This window comes from Polyergus mexicanus, unplaced genomic scaffold, assembly GCF_030449975.1.
Source record: "Polyergus mexicanus isolate NDT 795.1 unplaced genomic scaffold, iyPolMexi1.0 SCAF_5, whole genome shotgun sequence".
Taxonomy (NCBI): Eukaryota; Metazoa; Arthropoda; class Insecta; order Hymenoptera; family Formicidae; genus Polyergus; species Polyergus mexicanus.
Window position 1 is genome coordinate 852985 of NW_027223325.1, and position 22056 is coordinate 875040.

The 22056-nt window shown below is 33.0% G+C and overlaps 8 protein-coding genes across 14 annotated transcripts in view; 5 read left to right on the forward strand and 3 right to left on the reverse strand.

Moving 5' to 3' along the window:
* The window catches only part of Lubel (Linear Ubiquitin E3 ligase), a 20705-nt gene extending 17491 nt beyond the window's left edge, over nucleotides 1–3214 (forward strand). The window contains exons 14-17 of the mRNA XM_070295816.1: nucleotides 430–760; nucleotides 1205–1330; nucleotides 1439–1607; nucleotides 2748–3214. Of these exons, the coding sequence (XP_070151917.1) occupies nucleotides 430–760; nucleotides 1205–1330; nucleotides 1439–1607; nucleotides 2748–2777 (656 nt within the window). The 3' untranslated portion in view covers nucleotides 2778–3214. The remainder of the gene's footprint in view (nucleotides 1–429; nucleotides 761–1204; nucleotides 1331–1438; nucleotides 1608–2747) is intronic.
* LOC138933642 (uncharacterized) lies at nucleotides 1048–4807 on the reverse strand. 3 transcript variants are annotated; one of them, XM_070296531.1, is made up of 4 exons: nucleotides 4493–4807; nucleotides 3400–4108; nucleotides 2542–2813; nucleotides 1048–1885 (listed from the first exon to the last, which is right to left on the reverse strand). In XM_070296531.1, the coding sequence occupies exons 1-2, from the start codon at nucleotides 4618–4620 to the stop codon at nucleotides 3463–3465; spliced, it is 774 nt and encodes a 257-aa protein (XP_070152632.1). In that variant the 5' UTR covers nucleotides 4621–4807; the 3' UTR covers nucleotides 1048–1885; nucleotides 2542–2813; nucleotides 3400–3462. The 3 variants fall into 3 exon arrangements, with proteins under 3 accessions (XP_070152632.1, XP_070152633.1, XP_070152631.1); XM_070296532.1 differs by having other exon boundaries at nucleotides 1050–1819; XM_070296530.1 differs by lacking the exon at nucleotides 1048–1885 and having other exon boundaries at nucleotides 2372–2813.
* A 590-nt stretch (nucleotides 4808–5397) lies between these two features.
* On the forward strand, nucleotides 5398–7828 carry LOC138933069 (type 1 phosphatidylinositol 4,5-bisphosphate 4-phosphatase). The gene is made up of 6 exons (XM_070295539.1): nucleotides 5398–5672; nucleotides 5785–5969; nucleotides 6062–6271; nucleotides 6363–6503; nucleotides 6595–6649; nucleotides 6726–7828. The coding sequence occupies exons 1-6, from the start codon at nucleotides 5588–5590 to the stop codon at nucleotides 6809–6811; spliced, it is 762 nt and encodes a 253-aa protein (XP_070151640.1). The 5' UTR covers nucleotides 5398–5587; the 3' UTR covers nucleotides 6812–7828.
* A 449-nt stretch (nucleotides 7829–8277) lies between these two features.
* On the forward strand, nucleotides 8278–10123 carry LOC138933682 (lipid droplet-regulating VLDL assembly factor AUP1-like). The gene is made up of 3 exons (XM_070296608.1): nucleotides 8278–8486; nucleotides 8755–9665; nucleotides 9791–10123. The coding sequence occupies exons 1-3, from the start codon at nucleotides 8446–8448 to the stop codon at nucleotides 10018–10020; spliced, it is 1182 nt and encodes a 393-aa protein (XP_070152709.1). The 5' UTR covers nucleotides 8278–8445; the 3' UTR covers nucleotides 10021–10123.
* Nucleotides 10014–13954, reverse strand: Ssadh (succinic semialdehyde dehydrogenase). Of its 2 annotated transcripts, none has more exons than XM_070296606.1 (2): nucleotides 13757–13954; nucleotides 10014–13422 (listed from the first exon to the last, which is right to left on the reverse strand). In XM_070296606.1, the coding sequence occupies exon 2, from the start codon at nucleotides 13395–13397 to the stop codon at nucleotides 11874–11876; it is 1524 nt and encodes a 507-aa protein (XP_070152707.1). In that variant the 5' UTR covers nucleotides 13398–13422; nucleotides 13757–13954; the 3' UTR covers nucleotides 10014–11873. The 2 variants fall into 2 exon arrangements, with proteins under 2 accessions (XP_070152707.1, XP_070152708.1); XM_070296607.1 differs by having other exon boundaries at nucleotides 10014–13335; nucleotides 13757–13952.
* LOC138933683 (peptidyl-prolyl cis-trans isomerase E) lies at nucleotides 13907–15680 on the forward strand. Of its 3 annotated transcripts, none has more exons than XM_070296609.1 (4): nucleotides 13907–14072; nucleotides 14278–14447; nucleotides 14776–15135; nucleotides 15263–15680. In XM_070296609.1, the coding sequence occupies exons 1-4, from the start codon at nucleotides 14039–14041 to the stop codon at nucleotides 15578–15580; spliced, it is 882 nt and encodes a 293-aa protein (XP_070152710.1). In that variant the 5' UTR covers nucleotides 13907–14038; the 3' UTR covers nucleotides 15581–15680. The 3 variants fall into 3 exon arrangements, with proteins under 3 accessions (XP_070152710.1, XP_070152711.1, XP_070152712.1); XM_070296610.1 differs by having other exon boundaries at nucleotides 14776–15103; nucleotides 15303–15680; XM_070296611.1 differs by having other exon boundaries at nucleotides 14020–14106.
* A 743-nt stretch (nucleotides 15681–16423) lies between these two features.
* On the forward strand, nucleotides 16424–21080 carry Dhrs4 (dehydrogenase/reductase (SDR family) member 4). Of its 2 annotated transcripts, XR_011447007.1 has the most exons (8): nucleotides 16424–16547; nucleotides 16704–16881; nucleotides 17176–17406; nucleotides 17535–17669; nucleotides 17778–17918; nucleotides 18713–19232; nucleotides 19317–19597; nucleotides 20893–21080. XR_011447007.1 is itself a non-coding variant. In XM_070296612.1 (5 exons), the coding sequence occupies exons 1-5, from the start codon at nucleotides 16432–16434 to the stop codon at nucleotides 17946–17948; spliced, it is 831 nt and encodes a 276-aa protein (XP_070152713.1). In that variant the 5' UTR covers nucleotides 16424–16431; the 3' UTR covers nucleotides 17949–18124. The 2 variants fall into 2 exon arrangements, 1 of the variants encoding a protein (XP_070152713.1); XM_070296612.1 differs by lacking the exons at nucleotides 18713–19232; nucleotides 19317–19597; nucleotides 20893–21080 and having other exon boundaries at nucleotides 17778–18124.
* Nucleotides 18836–21855, reverse strand: Spz6 (Spaetzle domain-containing protein 6). The gene is made up of 7 exons (XM_070296613.1): nucleotides 21650–21855; nucleotides 21159–21275; nucleotides 20939–21049; nucleotides 20517–20633; nucleotides 19706–19984; nucleotides 19331–19616; nucleotides 18836–18973 (listed from the first exon to the last, which is right to left on the reverse strand). Exons 1-7 carry the CDS (start codon nucleotides 21853–21855, stop codon nucleotides 18866–18868), a joined length of 1224 nt encoding a protein of 407 aa, XP_070152714.1. The 3' UTR covers nucleotides 18836–18865.
* Between the last annotated feature and the right edge of the window lie 201 nt (nucleotides 21856–22056).

Sequence of the window (22056 nt, forward strand, 5' to 3'; positions counted from 1 at the left end):
AAGCAGTGGTATCAACGCAGAGTACTAGCAATTAATATATAATCAGTATCTAAATATTATGAAAATGTTTAAATTAAAACGCTTCTTTACCACATTTTTTATCTTGTCTATCTCTCAATATTGCTAAAAGAAATTGAGTGTCACGAAAGATTGTATCTCTCGTATAAAGTTTAGTAATTGTTAGAAAAACAATATGGTAATATAAGAATTAATGTGTGTGTAAATGTAATGATTCTAAATATTATCTTAATACACACACATGGGCGCGCGGACTATTTTAATATTATATTATATTTAATGAAACTCGCGGGGAGAGATGAGAGTTTAATGTATATATGGGGAGAGATATTTTCTCTAAATTATTCGATATGCATATCAAAGACATATTTTTTCGGAACTCGCTGAAAGGAGACTCGTGAATTTTCATAGGTTGCATGCATTTCACCTGCAGCCAGTGTAAATATGAATTCTGCTGCGGTTGCGGCAAAGCTTTTATGATGGGAGCGAAGTGCACGGTTAGCCCTTATTGCGCCAAACTGGGCCTGCACGCCCATCATCCGCGCAATTGTCTCTTCTACCTTCGCGACAAGGAACCCGCGCAGCTGCAGCAGTTACTCAGAGAGAACGGCATCGATTACGATACCGAGGGTCCGGTCGGGGAACGCAAGTGCAAGGTGCAACTGCAGAAAGAAACGCCGACCGGAGTCTTGGACACTATATGCAATTCCGACGTCATGGAGGGTCACGCTGGTCTATGCAAGTAAGATTCATTTGGCCAACAATATTCACATGTTCTCAGTGGCGTTAAAAAATCCTAGACCTATTATAAACTATTGCAGTCTCGGAAAATTTATATTCATAAAATTAAAATTTATATAAATTTATAAAAAAAAAAAAAAATGTTCTTAAAGAGAAACAGACTTCGAAGAGACTCCATCATTATTGTCTAACCGATTAAAAATTGCTCGCACTTATCTCAGCCAAGATTATTTATTCAATTAATTCTTCGCAATCTCAAAAGAGAACGCGATAGCTGCGAAGGGAATTCCGAGCAATACATTCTGCGACGCGTTCGACGACCGTGGTGTTAGAAATTTCGCTTACCCTCCTAATTTTCGAAGCGATTCCGAGCGATTCCTCGATAACGAGAATCCGCCGCGCTGCCTCCGCTCGATCGCTAACGAGAGATCCTCCGTGCATTCAGGATTCATTACATCGAGTATCTAGTTCGAAAGATCCGTATGACGCGGCTGGAACCGATGCCCTTGCTAAACGTGGACGATCTCGAAACATGCGTGCGACGCGCCGGGCTGAAACTGCCCGCGAACTGGTACGGTCGCGACCCGCAACATTACAGGAACGACCTGGTCGAGGTAAAGCGCGAGTGTGGTGGACACCCACGTGCCTGACTAAAATCTTGGGTACTTTTCCCCCTTAGGCAGCACTACATTGAGTACTTGGCGGGCCTGGTGCTCAAAGGCAGGCTGGACCCCGTGACGATCTTTGACTTGAACGACGCCAAGCAAGAGCTGCGCCGACGGGGAAAAGTTCCCCCTGCGAAGGACCAGGAAATGTCCGAGCGGGATTATCTCGAGGCGTGCATTCAGGTGACTAACACGACTCCTTTTCCACTTCCTCCTTCTTCTCTTTCTTTTGTTTCTTCGATTCACCTCCCGCCTTTTGACTTACTGACCGAATTAACAGCACAGTTGCATGAAAGTAGAATTCTCGCATGCACGAGACTTTCCAGCGCCGAAAATCGTAAAAGTGAATAGATCGCCGCCGAATGATGCTGTCGAACGGCCGCACCTGCGTCAATCTCCCAGCAAGATATATCGTCGCGCTTGGACAATTTTTTCCGAATGCAATGTAAAAAATGAACAAGCTAGAAAATATTAACAAGGAACCACTCTATGTGGAATTCCATCTATAGTTTACGTGGGGGAAATCGTTTTCCACATTTTTTTTTAAATTTCTTTTTTTTTTACAAGATGATTTATTTTAGCTACAATTCCTGTTGGAGAGATTTATAAAATAATTTCTTAGTAAAAATTTTTTTAGAAAAAATAATATATGATAAAAGAAAAACGAATATTATTTTGTATTCCGAATTCAATCAAATCATCTATTATTTATTCCTTCCTATTGTCAATATAAATACAATTCAAGTAGAAGATCCAAAAACGTTTAAATCAAAATATATTGGATGTCTTTTAATTGTTTCTAAGTTCTTAATTGTCAATTACAATTGACGTATTCTTTATATAGATTGGCATACTTGGAAAAATTTTATAATGTATTAATTAATGTTATCAATCAACTAAATTTAGATTTCTATTTGAAGATATCAAGAGCTCACTAACGGAACTTATATGTGTAAAAAAATCTGGGTTTGTTAAATAAATGTAAAGGTATTATGTCGGAAAGAAAGAAATCTTATTATCAATTCTCCCCTGATAGTAGTTTCTAATTTCGATAATATTGAAAAGATATTCTATTAGATACTGCTATATCATTTCGAGAGAAATAAAAATTTAATACCTGACATTATATTCCAACATTGTAGATCCGCGCGGCCGTTGCAGCTTTTTTCTGCGTATATAATGCGATTTTCCTCTTCTCTATGAGTTGCCTTTTTTTTGTATGATATATTGAAGTAAATAAGGTATACGAGCGTGGTATATGCCGCGGGAATACATTAACATTCTACAACTTCACCGTGTATAAAATATACTTCGATGTTGCAGGTCGTAAAAAAGGAGATTCCACTGGAGTGACTATGGAAGGGCATTTCAGAAAAAACGCTCGTACATCTGAAGTCATAAATGAGAGGGATAGAATGTGTATCTTGTGCAGCGTATATTTATTTTAATTTGTATACACTATACATATGAAAGAGCTCCTTTCACCACAAGTGAAATTGATATAGGACCATAAAAAATGAATAATATGCATATGTGGATATATAATTATGTCGCAAAAATTTATTTATTTTTTAACATGACGATAATGTGCGATTTGTATGTTAATTCGCGTAGCGTTAATTTATTCATGATAGAAACATCACGAGAAGAAATAGCGTGTTTATATTTCTCTAGATATTCTACTTGTTAACAACCAAATATTTGCAATAATCGAATGTTTCTTTAATGATGGAAAAAATATTTCATTAATAATCGATGGAATTTATAATTAGTGTTTGAAAATATATATTTATTTTTCTTGTCTTTATATAACTGTTTTTCAAGAAATAGACAATTTAATTAAAAAAGTGTAAAATTTTGTGCCAATCCCTTCTTTCAGTATCTTTAAATTCAGTATCTTTAAATAGAAGTTTACAAATTCAGGTTTTAAAAGCAAAAGATTCATCAGTTAAATAAAGTGTATAATAATACTTACATATATTTATGTAATGTATGAATATTTGTCCACAAAGTAAATTATACTATATTATCTAAATTTTCAATATAATTCTGCTAAAAAATTTTGTAAGCTTTTTCTTTTTGTAGGCGTTGCTGTACTCTTTTCCATAATGTTTTTTAAACGTTCTATATTCAGTTTTTTAGATTTTTTAATGGAAGTGGGTAACCTTTTGTTACTATTACTTGATATTATTTTAGGTGTGGTTAAAAGCGATTTTGTACATATTTTACTATTATCTTCCTTATTCAATCGTGATACAGGTATACAACCTGAAATATTCAAACCAGCAGTCTTATCCTTAGATTTCTTCTTTTTCTTTTTACGCTTACTTTGCGGTGTCTGTATCTGGGAATCGTCTGATTCGACTGGCTTTAGCCGTTTTGTCTTTCTGAACGGCAATATGGTATTTTTAGAACAGACAGAACACTTAATAACCAATTTGTTCATCTCATTTTGGATAGATTTTTGTGCTAAAGCGACACAAACTTTTGGAATCTTCTGATTTGAATTTTCATTCATATGTCGCACAATCTTTTTCATTGATTTAGACATTTTTCTACCATGTACTATCCGAACTTGATGATCCACAGTACTCCAAAGTGATCCACAATGGGAACACATTACTGACGGTCCAAAGTTCTGCTGTGGTAATTCTACTATATTGCTGAGATTTTTACATTTTTGCCTGAAAATGCATGCAAAAAATGAAAATATTTATTCTTTTATATTCCAATTATATACAGTACTAAAAATTCTATTCTCTAATAAATATAGTATATATAATAGTATAAAAGCCATTAAATTTATTATATTTGGGATATTTAAATTCGTACATTATTTTAATATAATTTAATTATCAGTTATGTAAAGAATTATTATTGTTCGATTATTGAAGCTATTGAAGTTATTGAAATTATTAAAATAATTATTCTACAATTTGTATATTGAAAAAAAAAATGTTAAAACGTTAAGATACAATATACATCTAAGTCCAATATAAGAAAATTGAGTTATTTTTCATATATGTCATAAATTAAATAATATCAATATAAAATATGCAATAAATTACATATAAAACGTTTGTAATTCGGTAGTCAGTGGATTCTTGAACTTTGTCATAAATTGATTGACGCTCCACAAATGTTTAACAGTTTCCATAAATTGATTGACATTCGACGAAAGTTTAACAGGTTCCATGATCGTTATCAATATATGATTAAAATGTTTGTTACGGGATTTCAATGTTTAAATTGAGTTTAAAAAGTCTGATATAATTCACTCTTTGCACATATGTTTATCAAAAATCACATCACAACTAATCTCGACACGTGCTCTATCGTTATTACTTGCTATTACTCACACCCTCTAATACTCGCATCATCGCACATAAATACATCGTCCGGACGCAATGCAGCCAACATGAAGGAAGAATAAGGAGAGTTATCTCGATAGTGTAGAAAGGGAAAAAGTTGGTCACAAAAAATATTCCCTATATGGCCAGATTTGTCAAATTAGAATAATTTGGACTTCAATTTTAATTTTAATAATAAACAATAACAAATCATTTTTTTATTTCATTTATAGCACTTTTTCTCAATTCAAATTTTTCTCTTGCAAATAATTCACAGTCAGAATATGTATGATTATTAATTCTTGACTTAGCCATTTGGGTTTTGGGGGCGCTGAGATATTGGATCGCGGAGTTTTACATTGGGCGCGTTCAGGAAACACAGCTGTTGAGCATCGTCTTGTCAATACTTGACATTGATTTGTTGGTTCTAGAAGTAAGAACCAATCACGTTCGATTGCCACTCAACGGTGTGTCTCCTGACGCACCCATTGCTTTAAATGAGAAAAGTGGGGGTCGTTAGCAGTCCATAGGTATATTGGTATATAGTCAAAGGGAACATCATTTACTCTAGTCAACTCTATAGTGCGAAAATTCGTAGACGACAGACCCACACTAGAATCTAGGGTCTAGAGTCTAGATGACAGGACTTGCGGTTTCTGCTCTACGTGTACGCGACACGGCGGTCGATGCCAGAGGAATTCGTATTTTGTCATCCTTGTTATCGATGCACCGGGAGCAGTTCTGTCAAACAATAAGTACGGAATTGTTGTCGAATTGTCGCGGCAGTGAATCGATTTCACCGCGTCTTTCGATATGGGAGACGGCAAGGAGGGCGAACGGCAGCCGCTGCTGAAGAACGAGAACGTCACGTATAGCTCACACGGCAGCGATGCGATCGGTATGTATTAAAATACGTATAATATGTATACCATGACGAATACGTTCACGGTTTTCCCGAAGGCGTGTCGCTTTTGTACGTCTCACTGATGAGACGTATCGTCTCATTCCAGACGAGACACAGTCCAATGTCAACACCGTCTCGCCGATTGGGCCGGACGAATTACCGCCACCATATCAATCCGCGACTCAGGGTGGCATGCCGATGGTCACTTGCAGAGTCTGTCAGGCGATGATAGATATTTCCGGGAAGAGGGATCAGCACGTCGTCAAGTGTTGTCAATGTAACGAGGCCACGGTACGTATCGAAAATCATTGTACCTACCACTTTATTTATTTACTACATTTAAGTAAATGACGATGTTTCTTTTTCTCTTTTCCATCATGAAGCCTATACGGAACGCTCCACCTGGAAAGAAATACGTACGATGTCCGTGTAATTGTCTGCTAATATGCAAGAGCTCTTCGCAACGTATTGCCTGTCCAAGGCCGAATTGTAAACGTATTATTAATCTGGCTCCGAGTCCTATTACACCACCAGTTCTGTCCATGCCAGGCATGTGCAGGGTAGGCTGTGCCCATTGCCATGATACATTCTTGGTGAGCAAAAATATCACAATATTTAGATAAATATCTTTTTTTTTTTTTTTTCAATTTTTATCTTTCTATCAGGAGAAATTTTGTCTTTCAGTTTAACACATTAAATAATGCTTTGGCACGATGTCCACATTGTCGTAAGATATCTTCGGTTGGTCCAGATTTTGCTAGAGGACGAGGGATTGCATTCATTATTGTTGGAATTATAGCCTTAGTAATTGCTATAGCCGTAACGGCAAGTATTTTAACTTGAATTCTTATGTATTCTTTATGTATCGAATGTTTCTATCTCTATAATATTAATTTTACGTTATACATAATTACAGGTTGGGACCTACAAATACGTAAAGACAAGCGGTGGAATTTATGTCGCTTATGTCGGTAGGTCGACAGTTCATTCTTAGCACTCTATCATTATTGAAAATTCTCGTCTATTTAATTTTGGATATATTTTTAGGTGCATTTTTATTGGCAGTCTTGTGTTTGGGACGCAGCATTTATTATTGTACAATGAAGATCAGTTTGATAGAAGGTCCCATGTAGTCTTAAAAAACAACAATGAACAATCCCCTTGAGAGATGAATGTCATATAATCTGTTTAGATAAAATGTTTATAGTAATGTGACATCTCAAGTTCGTTTTAAGACAAAAACGGTAGATATATATAAATATATATACATATACATATACATGGCCATATGTGCGTATGCAGACCTGTATTGTTTATAATAATAATGCATGTATACATACATTCTCTTATATAATATGCATACACATATGAACGTGTTTCGTGATCAGAAAGAAAGCAGATATTTGCTATGCTTTCTTCAGGTAAGATAAGATTGTAGGAAATTTCTCCCAGAGAAGTCTTGTTTTATGAAGAATTGATCCTCCGCACTTTTATACATGCAAGCATAGGATCAATTAACCATGGGCTCCAATTTTTAATTTCAATCTACTGACTAGAATACACTCTATAAATACATACATATACAAGCTTTCTACAATACATTATGTGTATCGAGTACAAATAAAATCAAAGTACTCATAATTATTCCAAACATAAGTATATAGTAAATTTTAAAATACGTACGTAAGTCTATGCAAATTGTGTTTTTAAATTTCTTCTTTGTTCTATATATATATATATATATATGAGTAATTGTTTCGAAAATATAAAAAAAATCGTATCAATTGTTTCAAATAAATTTTTGGATTTATATGATCTTTGACACATGTATGAGAAATTGTATGAGACATAAAAGTGTATGAGTGTATATATTAGTTATATCGATATTAGATATCGCAATTAATTAATACAAACTCTCAAATACGATTATTACACTGAAAATGCTGCACGAGATTTTTAGCTGTCGAAAATACATGCGAACGCATTTGGTCCCAGGCGTGAAAATAAAAATATATTTCTTGTAGTGTTATTCGACGCTTTTCAACATATAAATCTTATAATTTACACATTACTCTTTCAAATATAAATCTTCCTTCTATATAAATGTTTCTTCCCTATATACATTCCCTTACGATGGAAGATGTGTTATACTTGTTGAAAAAATAAATTTCGTTTTGGTAAAAAATCAAAAATGTGTATTTTATATAAAATATAAATAAATTTGATGACAAAACAAAGAATTAATCGTATAAAATAATATATAAAAATAAATAATAATGATTAAAAATATTTGTTATATATACATATATAACAAAAATAGAGTAACAAATGTATTATATCATATATATATATAAATATATATTGTATTATTTCATCAATCTCGGATATTGTATCATCTGTAGATTAAATCACAATAATCATGATTTATATTTTTTAATTTGTTATATATATATAATTACATTAAATTATATGGGATTTTATAAAATGATCTCTGGATCACTGACAGCATGTCGCTTGAAATTCCCGCTGAGACACATTGTAAAACAAAATCCCTAGTATCGTGACATATGGAACAGCTGATTGTAGAAAGTGGCGAGAAGGAAAATCCGCATCAATTAGAAGGTTACTGCTGACAAGCATGTAAAAAAAGAATCAAATAAAAATTGCATCGTTGTCTGAACGGCAGCTAACGTAACAATTTAAATATCGCAAGGAAATACCAAACGGAAATTGTACTTTTAAATGTAACAGATGTTTGTTGTAAGAGATGTCACAAATTGATATCCAGTATTTGTTTAACAAGAGCAGGTAAAGAATGATCTGTAAATATCATAAATATGAAAGCATGGAACCATAGTCATTATTATTCAATTGCATTATCTCGTAAATGTTAATCGAAAAGCGTCAAAAATGTTTTAAAAAGTGAAAGAATATTGTTCTTTTTCACATACATATGTGAAGTCAGTAAAAAGAAAATTTAAAGAAAAAAAACAGAAACTAGATCTATTCCTCACTACACAATTGTCATCAAAGTCTGCATTGAAATATATAATCAATTGTGTTATTGTGAATTTAGGTTTCCTAGCGGTTGGCGTCTTCTACTTGTAATATTGTATTCACCAGTGGGTGTTCTACTTGTGTTACTGCGATTATTCGTAACATTACAACTTTGGCTTATCGCATCGCTATTACCAGATTGTAATCCTCTTCAAACATTCTTAAGTTACGGTATTAGCTTTGCTTTTGGAATCATAATTAAATTCGATACTGAAAGTGAACTAAGAGATAAGCAATCAAGAATAATAATCGCTAATAATGTGTCCGTTCTGGATCACTTTGCTATACATCGAACAACGGAGACACTAATCCCCAATGTTTGGGAATTACCCGCTGCTCTGAGTAAAGCGCTGGGATTACAAAAAATGGATATGAGCAGTAAAGAAATACTGATTGCCAACATAAAGCAATTTCTTTCCACCTCTATGTATAGCATTGCTATACAACCTGAATTTGGCACAACTAATAGCAAAGTCGCTTTATTGAAATTTAATTCTTGGCCGTTTAGCATAGAAACGTCTGTTCAGCCGGTCGCCATCAAAGCGTCAAGACCAGAATTCGTACCTGTGCACATTACCTCATTGGCTTCAACATGGTGGACAGAAGTATTTTGGTTTATGTTCGTCCCTTATACAGTTTTCACACTCAAGTACCTGAAAATTAGACGAAACCCTGATCATGAAACTCTTGTGCGAGAGGTAGAAAGGGATATCGCAGATGCTTTAGGACTTGAAACAAGTTCTCATACTGTATCGGACAAAACAGAGTATGAAAAGCGTTACCGCATGGAAATGATACTTAGTAATACTCGTTCTAACAGAAGTACGCCAAATTCACAAGTTATACATAGTATAGAAATACAAAGAATGGTTCGTCAAGTCAGCGAAGTACTTCCATTGGTCCCACATAATGTGATTCTCCGAGATCTTTGTATGTATTATATATGTACAGAATATCTGTTTTAATTTAGTTGTATTAATTTTATCCTATTATATAGTACAGCTTTCTTGATAATAGAACAATTACTAAATTATATTTGCTATTTTATATTATAGTGAAAACTCGGAACGTTGATGTTACAATTGCCAATATTCTTGATGGCATAGTTACTTATACTCCAGAGTCAAATCCACAAGTACCATCATCTGTAACATCATCTAGTGGATCTCCAAATTCTGCAAAGGACAAAATATTCGGTACTTCTTCCTTCCAAGAAAAGAAAGCTAAAATGATACAAGAAGCCAGAGAAAGGTATATTAAAAAACATGGACTGACAAATTGCTGACATTCTTATTGTTTTATTCTGGTTATAACACTATCAATGACAACATGTATGTAACTTGTTTTATTGCATATGTATTATATTTACTATTACATTATGTGAATATATCTTTATTTCTAAAATATGATTATATAATTATACAAATACCTATCCATTACAATCATAAATGGTAACAAAATTATTGTTTCTATATAATTATCAGTGTTATCATGATTATAAAATAATAGAATACGCATATAAAAAACAACAACAAGGAAGATTAAGAGATTTTTATATATCAGATTATCAATTTATAGTAGATTAACACAGGACATGTTGTTGTCATATTTTTTTTATTTTTTTTTTTATATGTATATCAGACTAAAATAAGATATGTATAATATGTTTTTCTATTATTATAATAGAAATATTAAATATCTTCAAGTTGGTTGAATAAAAATTAGACATTCTGATGAATCAAACAGTGTAAATATAATAAAAGCTCTTCTTTTTTTATAAAGTTTTAAATGAATTTCAATATTAATTTGGTACTTGGTTATATAAATATCGATAATTAAGCTGTAAAAAATATGGCAATTGAAAAATATTTCAAAAAACCAATCTAGAGAAAGAGAGAGAAAAAGAGTGAAAAAATAAGATATGTGTAATAAATTATATACATATTTTAATATAATCTTTTTTTTCTCTCCATCTCCCATGTTATTGTTTTCATATACTCTAAACTCTTCTATGAAGTTTTTTATTTGCTTAGTAACGACATGAGTAAAATGTATTATATAACTTTCATTGTAGAAAAAGTATGTCCATGCAGAAAAATGTGTCTTAGATATTTCTTACATGTATATTGTACTCTATTTACAAAATTTGGAAGACTTGTTTTGTACTATAGTACATTATATGATATAGAAAATATAAAATTTGTAACAGAAAAAATAGATTAGAAAAATACAAACAATATTCTTTTATAATTAATATTAGCATCTATAAAAAACTTAATATATATTAATCTCACTTATATAATCTTATTTAATATTAAAATACTATACTTAACATTTAATAAAAATAATGGTGATATCAGTTTGATATTGAATTGGCATTTCAAAATCATCCACAAAGTTGATCCTAGATAGCATTAAGCACTTACTAAATAGAATTTTGAAAATTCATAACTCTTTAATAAATTGAAATAGAATAGTGTTAAAGAAAGATCTAGACGTCTATGCAAACTAATATATATGGTCTCATTTATATATAAAGAAATTATGACAACTTTTATTTGACTTTAAAAACATATTGATCATAATTTTAGTATTTGACCATAAGATCAAACTGATATCGTCGTTATATTTTCTTTTTAGTAACTCTTATCTTTTTTCGTAATATATGGAAAAAAAAAATTGGGAGTATGAACATTATATATATATATATATTTAAAACTCCCATTCTATATATCAAGCAATAAATTTTGTACATTTTAATAAGTGTATGTGATATTAATTAATAAAGCTGCTTGAATTTAAATTAATTTTTACATAAAAGTAAATCAAATATATTATTTCCAATATTTATGATATAAATTCACAGTGAACTATGGCAGATAAACATGCTTAGAATATCAATAACGTAAAAATAATAAGAACACTATATATGAATAAATACCTAATTACAAAAATCCTTCTACAGATGTTTAGATGACTGTAAAATTTTTTTCATTTCTCCGCTATTATATAGAGTAGATTATATAATCAAATTATATATCCTATTATTGTCTATCATTGAATTATAGCATTCTTTATCAAATAACTAAATGATTGCTATTCAAAATGCATATCATATCACTAATTTTATTTGCATAATCAGCGCTTAAGATTGCCTATGCATACATATTTGATATCGAGAAAATCTTCGACCCCATGCTTAGAACCTTCTCTTCCTAAACCAGATTCCTTTACCCCACCGAAGGCAGCCTCTGCACATGAGATTAATCCCTCATTGACGCCTACCATACCGACCTCCAGCTTGCGTGCGACTCTAAATATTTGCGATATGTCCTGTGAGAAAAAGTATCCGGCTAAACCAACTGGCGTATCATTGGCTTGTCTTAATACATCTTCCTCATTGCAAAACTTATTGATCACAGCTATGGGTCCGAAGATTTCTTTATTGTATATTTGCATGTCTTTAGTTACTTCAGTTAATAAAGTAGGTGCATAAAACAGTGGACCGAGATCCGGTAATGGACTACCACCACAATGTACTTTAGCTCCTTTCTGGACTGCATCTTCCACTAAACCGTTCACCATATCTAATTGACTCTTCTTGATGAGCGGTCCGTGAGTGACACCCTCCTTACTACCATCTCCCATCTTAATGTCCTGCTTGATCCTTTCAATAAATTTCTCGACAAATTCCTCAAAGATATCTTCCTCCACGAAGAATCTGTTTGCTGAGACGCACGTTTGACCAGTATTGCGGAATTTACTTGCCATGGCACTATTTACAGCTAGATCAACGTCCGCAGTTTTAAATACGATGTATGGTGCGTTACCGCCCAGTTCGAGGCCAAGTCGTTTCATGGTAGAAGCGCATTGCTTGTACAAGATCTTTCCCACAGCTGTGGAACCGGTGAACGATAATACCCTTATCTTGGTATTTTCGCACAGCTCCTTGCCAACGGCAGCGGAATTTGTTATGCTCGTGGTGAGCACGTTCAAGACTCCTGCAGGGAAACCTGCCTGTTCCGCAAGATCTGCTAATGCCAGTGCCGTTAATGGGGTGTCTTCGGACGGTTTCACGACGCACGTGCAGCCAGCGGCGAGAGCAGCGCTCGCTTTCCTCGTAATCATAGCGTGTGGAAAGTTCCATGGTGTAATTAAAGCAGCTACTCCAACTGGTTGTCTTAATAAAAACAATTCCCTGTTAGATAGAGGTGCTTGCAAAATTTCCCCGTCTATTCTTCTAGCTTCCTCCGCAAACCACTCCACGAAGGAATTTCCATATTTAATCTCCGCCCTAGACTCGGCGAGGGACTTTCCATTCTCCTTGGTCAAAATACAGGCGAGATCCTCCGAATGTTTAACCATCAAATTATACCAATTTCTAAGCAAATCGCTTCTCTCTTTGGCTGTAGTTTTACTGAACGATTCAAAAGCCTTGGCAGCAGTATCAATGGCTACTTGAGTATCAGTGATATTCATATCAGGAACACAAGCAATAACAGTATTGTCAACCGGATTGCAAACGGGAAATGTCTGCTTGCTACCAGCACTTATCCAATTTCCATTGACATATGCATTATCTCTCAAAAGATGCATTGATCTACAATTCAAAGGCACATGATGGAATAGACAACTTTGTAACAGCTTTATTCTAACAAACATTTTCTTTCAGACAACCAGATGTGTCCTGCAACGAAGAGTCATACAATAGAAGACAAATAAATATTAAATAATGCATATTGAAATTGCATGTGAAATACATTCGAATCGTGTGTTATATTGATTTCGATTTATAAATTTTATTCGACCTCTGTAATTAGATTCCTTTTATTAGATGATACAATCATATCAGAGATATCACTGCATTATACTTTTATATGACGTTTCCTTTTATGTGACATCTTTTGATATGACTCGCGTATAAAATACAATATAATCACAAATCTATTTTGCGTTTTATAAAATAAACCGTTCGCTTTATCGGAAATACAAAATTTAACAATTGTTCTAATAAAACTTACCCTCCACACGGATTGTTAATCCGATGATTTGCTAGTCGCTAATTGACGTCACACCGGTCACTTGACGTTAACAATTGAAAGGTGGCGATTGACAGAACGAACTTATATAAGCGACGTGATTTCGCATCGTATATATACTCGATTTATAAAATGCTCGTTTGTCGCTGCCGGTGCGTCGGCGTCGTTCAGTCAATATACGATATATATGCTTCGTTATCAGGTCTGATAGTTCAAGTTACATCAGAATTGCATTTAAACAACAACGAAAACTTATAACGCATCATGAGCGGCAACGCAAAGCGAACTATTTACGTAGGCACGTATGGATTAATAATCAAGAATTTTGACCGGTAACCTCTAATGCATGTGTTTAACGTGACTTAACCCCAAATATAATGCAGATTTTATCCCTGTATTTGCGAAATTATTTATTTAAAATGTTACGATATTGGTATTGCGAGAAACCATAGAGTTAATTGCGTGCAGCAAATTAACGATATAATTCTGTTTTTTCTTTTTAGGTGGTCTGGCCGAAGAGGTGGATGAAAAGGTACTGCACGCAGCATTTATACCCTTTGGAGAAATCGTCGATGTTCAAATACCATTGGACTATGAATCTGAAAAGCATAGAGGATTTGCATTCATTGAATTTGAAATGGCAGAAGACGCAACTACAGCTATAGATAATATGGTATATTTGTAAAACGGCATATATGTTATCTCGCGAGTCGTTTAATAGAAAAGTAATTTAATATTCAAAATTTTAAAAAAATTCTCAGATAGCTAATTTCATGAATAATTTATTGATTATTGAGATAACAGCTCCTAAAATTATTGATATATTTTATTTATCTTGTAATCAATTATTTAAGGGATAAATATGGAATAAGTGCATTAATACCTTTTTCTTCTTTTTTTTCTTATCTAATCTAATCTTACGTATATATACGAGTAATGTGATATCTTGTTTATGTTTGTATTGTGATAAGTCATTAAAAATAATCTATGTTGATTAACAGAATGACTCGGAATTATTTGGTCGAACAATAAGGGTAAATATTGCTAAACCGCAAAAGATAAAAGAAGGTTCATCAAAACCAGTATGGGCGGATGATACTTGGTTACAAGAACATGCAGGAGAGACATTGAAAAATGATGATAATACAAAGACAAATGATGTTACGCAACCAAAGAAAGCAAAGCAGAATCCTCAGGTTTATTTTGACATAAGCATAGGAAAGCAAGAAGTAGGTAGAATTATTATGATGTTACGAGCAGACATTGTACCAAAGACTGCAGAAAATTTTCGAGCTCTGTGTACGCACGAAAAAGGATACGGATATCAGGGTAGCACCCTTCATAGAATTATTCCAGACTTTGTATCCTTAAATCCTTAGTGTTTCGAAAACTGTATTTTTCTTGAATAATTTTACTTTATTTTTTAAATTCAAATCTTTGATACAAGTATAAAATTAAACTACAAAATCCTTAATACAAATGTAATAGATGTGTCAAGGAGGCGATTTTACGAATCATAATGGTACAGGTGGTAAGTCGATCTATGGCAACAAATTCGACGATGAAAATTTTGAACTCAAGCACACAGGTCCAGGGACTCTATCAATGGCAAATTCTGGTCCAAATACTAATGGATCGCAATTTTTCATGTGTACAGCCAGAACGGATTGGCTGGATGGAAAACATGTCGTTTTTGGGCATGTTCTTAGTGGATTAGATGTGCTCAAAAAGATTGAGAAATGTGGAACAAAAGCAGGCACACCGACGCAAAAAGTCGTCATAACTGCTTGTGGGGAATTAGTGTAGCTATATTTTTATGTATATAAAATATTTTCTAATAAATTACGATTTGTATAAATAATTCGCAAAACATTACACACATACACATTATTTAAAACTTTCACAACTACATCCTTTAGAAATAATTCTATAAATATGATCTAAACATTTCTATTATCTGTTCCAGAGATATGTATATACATATATTCAAGTTTCTTATTTTTTATAACATCTAAACCACTCCCTCGTTCTTAATATTTCTTTTAATCAAGCGGCATTCCAATGCACGTACATCATTAAGTAACGATAGATTATTTCTCAATATGAGGTAATGGAAGAGTCAATACAGGTGTTAATTAAACAGACGAACTAAGAATATACAAATTTATTATTTACATCAGGTCCGCACACATTCATCGCCCGGTTCTATCGGTTTTTTCTTAATGAAACGATGCAAAAAAGAAAGCAAGTGTTTTCGTGTAAGGGCCCGTATTGAGAACGCGCTTACAACGACGTTAACGCGCTGACAAGTCGAAATATAAATATAAATAAAAAAGAAAGAATAGAGCGCTGTTACACCTAAATACGTGATAATAAAACTAATAAGAGTGTGTTCGCCGGTACCATGCAAACATAATATCGACTTGTCAGCGCGCTATAACATCGTTGTAAGCACGATCTGAATACGGGCCAAGGTTTATAGGAAAAACATTTGTTTCTTTAATTTTATTCCGTTTTATTTTACAAAATACGAAAAGATACTATGTCACAGATATTGCTACATTACTGATATCACGATTGTATAAATATCAGGAATTAAAAAGTCGCAACTCATATTAAATTTATCGCATCACGAAAGACGTTTCGTATTCTTCATAATGTTACGTGCTTCAATTATTCAAAGTGTCCGAAGATATAGCGTTAATATAGCTTCCCCCGTAAAAAGCAACCGATTAGAAGACAAAATCGCGATCGTAACAGCATCGACAGATGGGTAATATAAATATTTGTTATTAACTCGAAAATTTTGTCTCAGTTTCAGAAACCAGTATCCCTATTCTGTAGAGATATACTTTTTTTATCTGCGAAATTTAATTAATTATACAACATTTTGAACACAGCGCTTAGATTATTCTTTAAATTTCTACAGAATAGGGTTTTCCATAGCGAAACGTTTAGCACGGGAAGGTGCTAAAGTGATGATCAGCAGTCGTAAAGAATTGAATGTAAAGAACGCTGTAGACGAACTCCGATCCGAAGGATTACAAGTTTCAGGTATTGTTTGTCATGTGGGAAAGGCAGAAGATAGAAAAAATCTCTTTGAGAAAGTAAGCAATAATATTAGGTATAAATTTAATTCTCTTTCTTTTCGTCTCTCCTTTTTCTCTCTTACTTTTTTCAATTCCTCTCTTCCTTTCTCTTCCAGATTTTCTTTTCTTGTTTCCCTTTTACCTTCTTTCTTTGCTCTCCCCCTCTCCCCATCTCACTCTTTCTTTTATTCCGTGAGAAATTTATATCTCATCAAGCGCATTCTTTTCTTTAATTACAGAGATTATCTATATCTAAATATATAATTATTATTAATGTATTGAAAAATAATATAAATTATTGAAAAATTACAGACCAAAGCCAATTTTGGAGGTTTAGATATTTTAATATCTAATGCAGCTGTTAATCCAGCTATTGGCCAAGTATTAGATAATACTGAAAAAGTATGGGATAAAATTTTTGATATCAATCTTAAATCTACATTCTTGCTCATGAAGGAGTCTCTGCCACTTCTCAAATGCAATAAATCATTTTCATCTTCCATTATTACTATATCTACAATTGCTGCATATAGTTATTATGAAGTAAGTCTGTTTTAAGAGAAATACTTTGATTTTTGTGTCTTCTAAAAGTTTTTGTGTCTTTATTAAAAGATATTTCATATATAGTAGACATAATTTTTTATAATTTATATTTTCTCTCTTTTTTTAAGTCTCTTGGTATATATTCAATTAGCAAGACCGCTTTATTGAGTTTGACTAGAATAACTGCAATAGAACTTGCACTTCATGGGATTCGCGTAAACTCTATTGCACCCGGGTTAATAAAGACTAAATTTTCAAAGCAGGTATTTTGCCATTTTCTAAATCGTATTTAATATGTTGTTTTATTAAAAGATAATCTTTCGTTGTTTCATTAAAAGATCGTCTTTTATATGAATTTTTCACGTTTTTAGTACTATGATACGCAGGAAGTACACGATTTTTATACGTCAAATATTGGTATGAAAAGATTGGGAACGCCAGACGAGATCGCGAGTGTAGCCGCTTTTCTAGCAAGTGACGATGCTTCTTACATTACTGGTGAAACCATAGAAGTGAGTGGTGGTATACTTTCAAGAGTCTAAAAATTTATTTTACACTAACATTATATAATGTTTTTAACATTGTACAATGACACTATATAAAATCACTTAAATATCATTTAATATTATATATATGTATAAAATTAAAAATATTTAAAAAAACAGACGAAATTACCCTTAATGTACACAAAGACAGAGACTAATGTTATTAATATATATTATGCAAAGAGAAAAAATATATATATATATAATATATAAAATAATTTATAAAATGTAAAATAAAATATGTAAACTAGAAAGAAAATTAATCAATTTCTATTTCATAAAAAATAATTAGATTAATAATCAATGTAGAAAAATGATCCCTTACGTTCCAATTGTGCGTGAAACCATTATTTTTCTCATCTTTATATCTGGAAATAATACTTCCACGCATCATCACAATACTGTCTCTCTCTCTTATTTATTTCTTATATCATATTATTGTATCCAAATAAGATATCTCATGATTATTCTAATTAATATAACGCATTGGATTTATCCTTTGTATGGCTAAACTCGAGTTGATGTACGTTCGTTTATTATAAAATATTGTGTATATGTGTTTGTGTGTATGAGTACGTATATGTATATATATATATATATATATATATATATATATGTGTTTTATTATTATATATATATATATATATATCAAAATTATTAAATTATAATACTACAAATTATCGCGCTTACAAACTAGCATCGGATAATTATTGACAATACATGTATAATGTATAAATAAATAAAATTTTGTATAAATATAGGTGAACGCGTCAGCGTTTGTGACTATGCGCGATGTTTCAAATTAATTAAATGACAAAGTGTCGCTTATTTGGCTTCTACAAAACGGCGATTGAAATAATCACTCGATGAAGTAAAACCTTCTCGGGATGGAAGTTATCCGGATGTGAAACTCATCATAATTCGATGTTGGAACTGCTGCGACGGACGTATCGATTAAAGTAATCCGGTCGCCAACACTTGCAACTGCCCGGTACCAAGAACCAATCGTAATACAATCGTACCTAAAAAAAGAGGATATAACATAAAAACACAAGAGAAATTAGCGAATATATATCGTAAAGTCTCTTATTCTCCATACTTTCAACATGAGACGCAAAAGATTGATACTCGACTCGCTGTTTTATATAAAATAAAAAAAAAAGGATATATCTTTTGTTATTATCTATGATAACCATGATATAATTCATGAAAAAAATATTTAAAAAAAAAGAATGAGAAGAATTATCAAGAGAGTAGTAAAATTCTAACGAAAATAAATAAGTAAGATCAATCAATTAATATCTCGAGAATAAAAAACAGAAAAATTAAATAAGCGTAAACAATAATTTTGGAAATGTGTTTTAGAGAGAAGATTTTACTTGGAAGCAACCCATTTCGTCGACACCGTCACAGTGATGTTGTTGAGAGCCACCGTTATTACGCGCCTCTCCTGTGGTCGCGCGTTTCTGCAGATACTGCTGATAATTTTGGAAGTCGTGGACCGGCGGCGGCGATCCGGCGACGGGATCCCTAGTAGCGGATCCGATACCGACCCCTTGATTTTCCTCCAAGAATGTGTCAGGATAAAATATCTCGGCCACCAACAGACTCGTCCATCTCGGTGACGACAAGCATCCGCCGTCTAGGTAATGGCATCTCGATTGCCTGTAATATCAGTCAGGGGGATCTCAAAAATATGATTTCACAAAACGCATAGAAATCGCGTAAATCTCTCGTAATGCGCTATATATTACATGCATCTGGTGAGCTCGATGGTTTGTGTGAAGTAACCCTCGTAAGGTATCTGCACCACGTATCTCCAGACACCCTGGTAATTCTTGGCGAAGACGGGGGTCGCGTATTCTACCTTGGCCGGACACGGCGTCGGCGGTCCTGTATACTCAGTTTTCTCCTGCGAAGGTACACGTTCACCTCGACGATACTCGGATGTCGAAGGTTCGTCCCGACGTTCAATAACCGACGCCGATGACGCGATCGGTTCACCTTGGATAGCCTTGTACAACATGCACACTCTGTTCGTGTGATGTGTGTGTCGAGAAGAGAACACAATATTACTTTATATAATCAACGTGAAAGATCTAGATATACATACATATATATATATATAAGAACTATCTCCTAAAGATATTTTCTAATTGATTTATTTCTTACAGAAAATATCGAGGGAAAGTCATTATTTGGCACGAGAGTATACAGTCTTTAATATCACAGATATCTTTATCTTTCTATCTTTATCTTTTTTATAACAGATTAAAAATTTGTCAAAGCAAAGTTAACTTGAAATTTTTAATAAAAAATAAAATTTTGTCTTATTTTAATTTTTTTGAAGTTTGGTTTCCGAAAAGATCACCACTTCCAATCGCTTGCAATTTAAAACTAATAATCTTTCCACGCATTTCTGTTAAAGAAAAATTGAATTCACAAATTGCTAAAAAAAAATCTATAGATAAAAAAGCAGTATCATTAGATCTGAGAGAAACAGGTTCTTTATGTATAGTATATATAATACAGATATAAAGTCTTGAAATATTAAGATACACTTACACTCCGCCGCCGTTTTCGCAAAACTTGCGACCATTTCGATTGATATCTGTGGCTAAAGTCAAATCCGGATTAGATCTTTTGCTTCTGCTGTGTATTTCTTCTTCCTCCGTATCAACACTAAAGAAAAGAGATTCTTCCCTGATTCGATATATCGAATTGATGCATGCAATTTGCAACTAAAACTATCGAGCACCAGTATTATAACATATTTATTTTGAAAATAAATACTGGTGTTGATAGTATAATAGATACCGATGTATTCGTGCATTAAAAATTTAAATTTTACTCATCTATTTTTTGAAAGAATTGAATGAAAGTATGTGAAAAAGGACAACGAATATACAAATATGAATTTAATTTGTACAAAAATTTACAGGTACACGGCGGCGCGTCCTATAAGGAAGATATCTCGGGCTACTTACGAATTTTGCGACAACGGATGCACTTTGGCGACTTTTGGCAGCGAGTCATCAGCCTTGAGAATCGGCAACGCCTTGCTGAGAAATTTGAGGGTATGATTCTTTATCAGGGCGCTGCGAAAATAAAATTTTAAAAAATTACTATTTTAATAAAATCGTTTAATAACGCGGAAATCTCCCGTTATATATAAGTTTATTTGACTTATATTTATCTCACTCTTACAAAGGATACGATGAGCCGTTCACATATTGATTCATTGGGTTCCGTGGAATGTAGCCTTTATTTAAATCACCGCAGATATTATGTATCGAAACAAATCCCTTTCCTTGCTTATCCTTGCTACCTAAAAGTCAAATGTTGGCAATTAAAATTGAAAAAAATCTTTTTGCGATTTAATTCGGAAATGCACAAATTAATGAAAGCTTCTTTTTTATTTAATGTCGAATGCAAATACTTGGCTACAATAAAAATTTTCAAGTTAAAAGATTACGCGACAGATATGAATAATTATCACTGATGACAACTTTGCTCGATGAGGAATTTTTATCTGAGAGATATAAATAAACTTTTATTTGCCTTGTACGCGTTTCTCTTTACGCGCCATTACATGGCGCGTTAAAGATATTTCGATATCGTTAAAAGGAACAAAGATATTTAAATTGTACATCTTTTTTTAGAAGTGTGACACTCCTTATATACCGCGTACTCCGGACCTACCGTAACATTCCTTGTCACTGTCGATGTACGGCGGTGGCCGAACTTTGGGTGGTTCCGCATTTGGTGATTCGACAAACGCGTAATATCCTTCCGGGGGTTCATCCTCTCCTCCTTTAACCGATTCGTTGTCGTTAGCGATCGGCTTAGTACTTTTGGATTTCCCGTGATCCTCGGCATAGGACGATGCGCACAAGAGTATCATCTAAAGAATAATAATCATATTTTTACGAAAAGAAATAGACTATCTTTTAGTAATTAGATAAAAACACAATTGCATTTATTCCGCAGTACAATATGTACAATATTTCTCGTCATATTAAAAAGAAAGATTTTTAGTCTGTTCTAATATAAAATCAATTATACAAATTATACGCTCTAAATATCTCTATATGTTTGCTGGAAA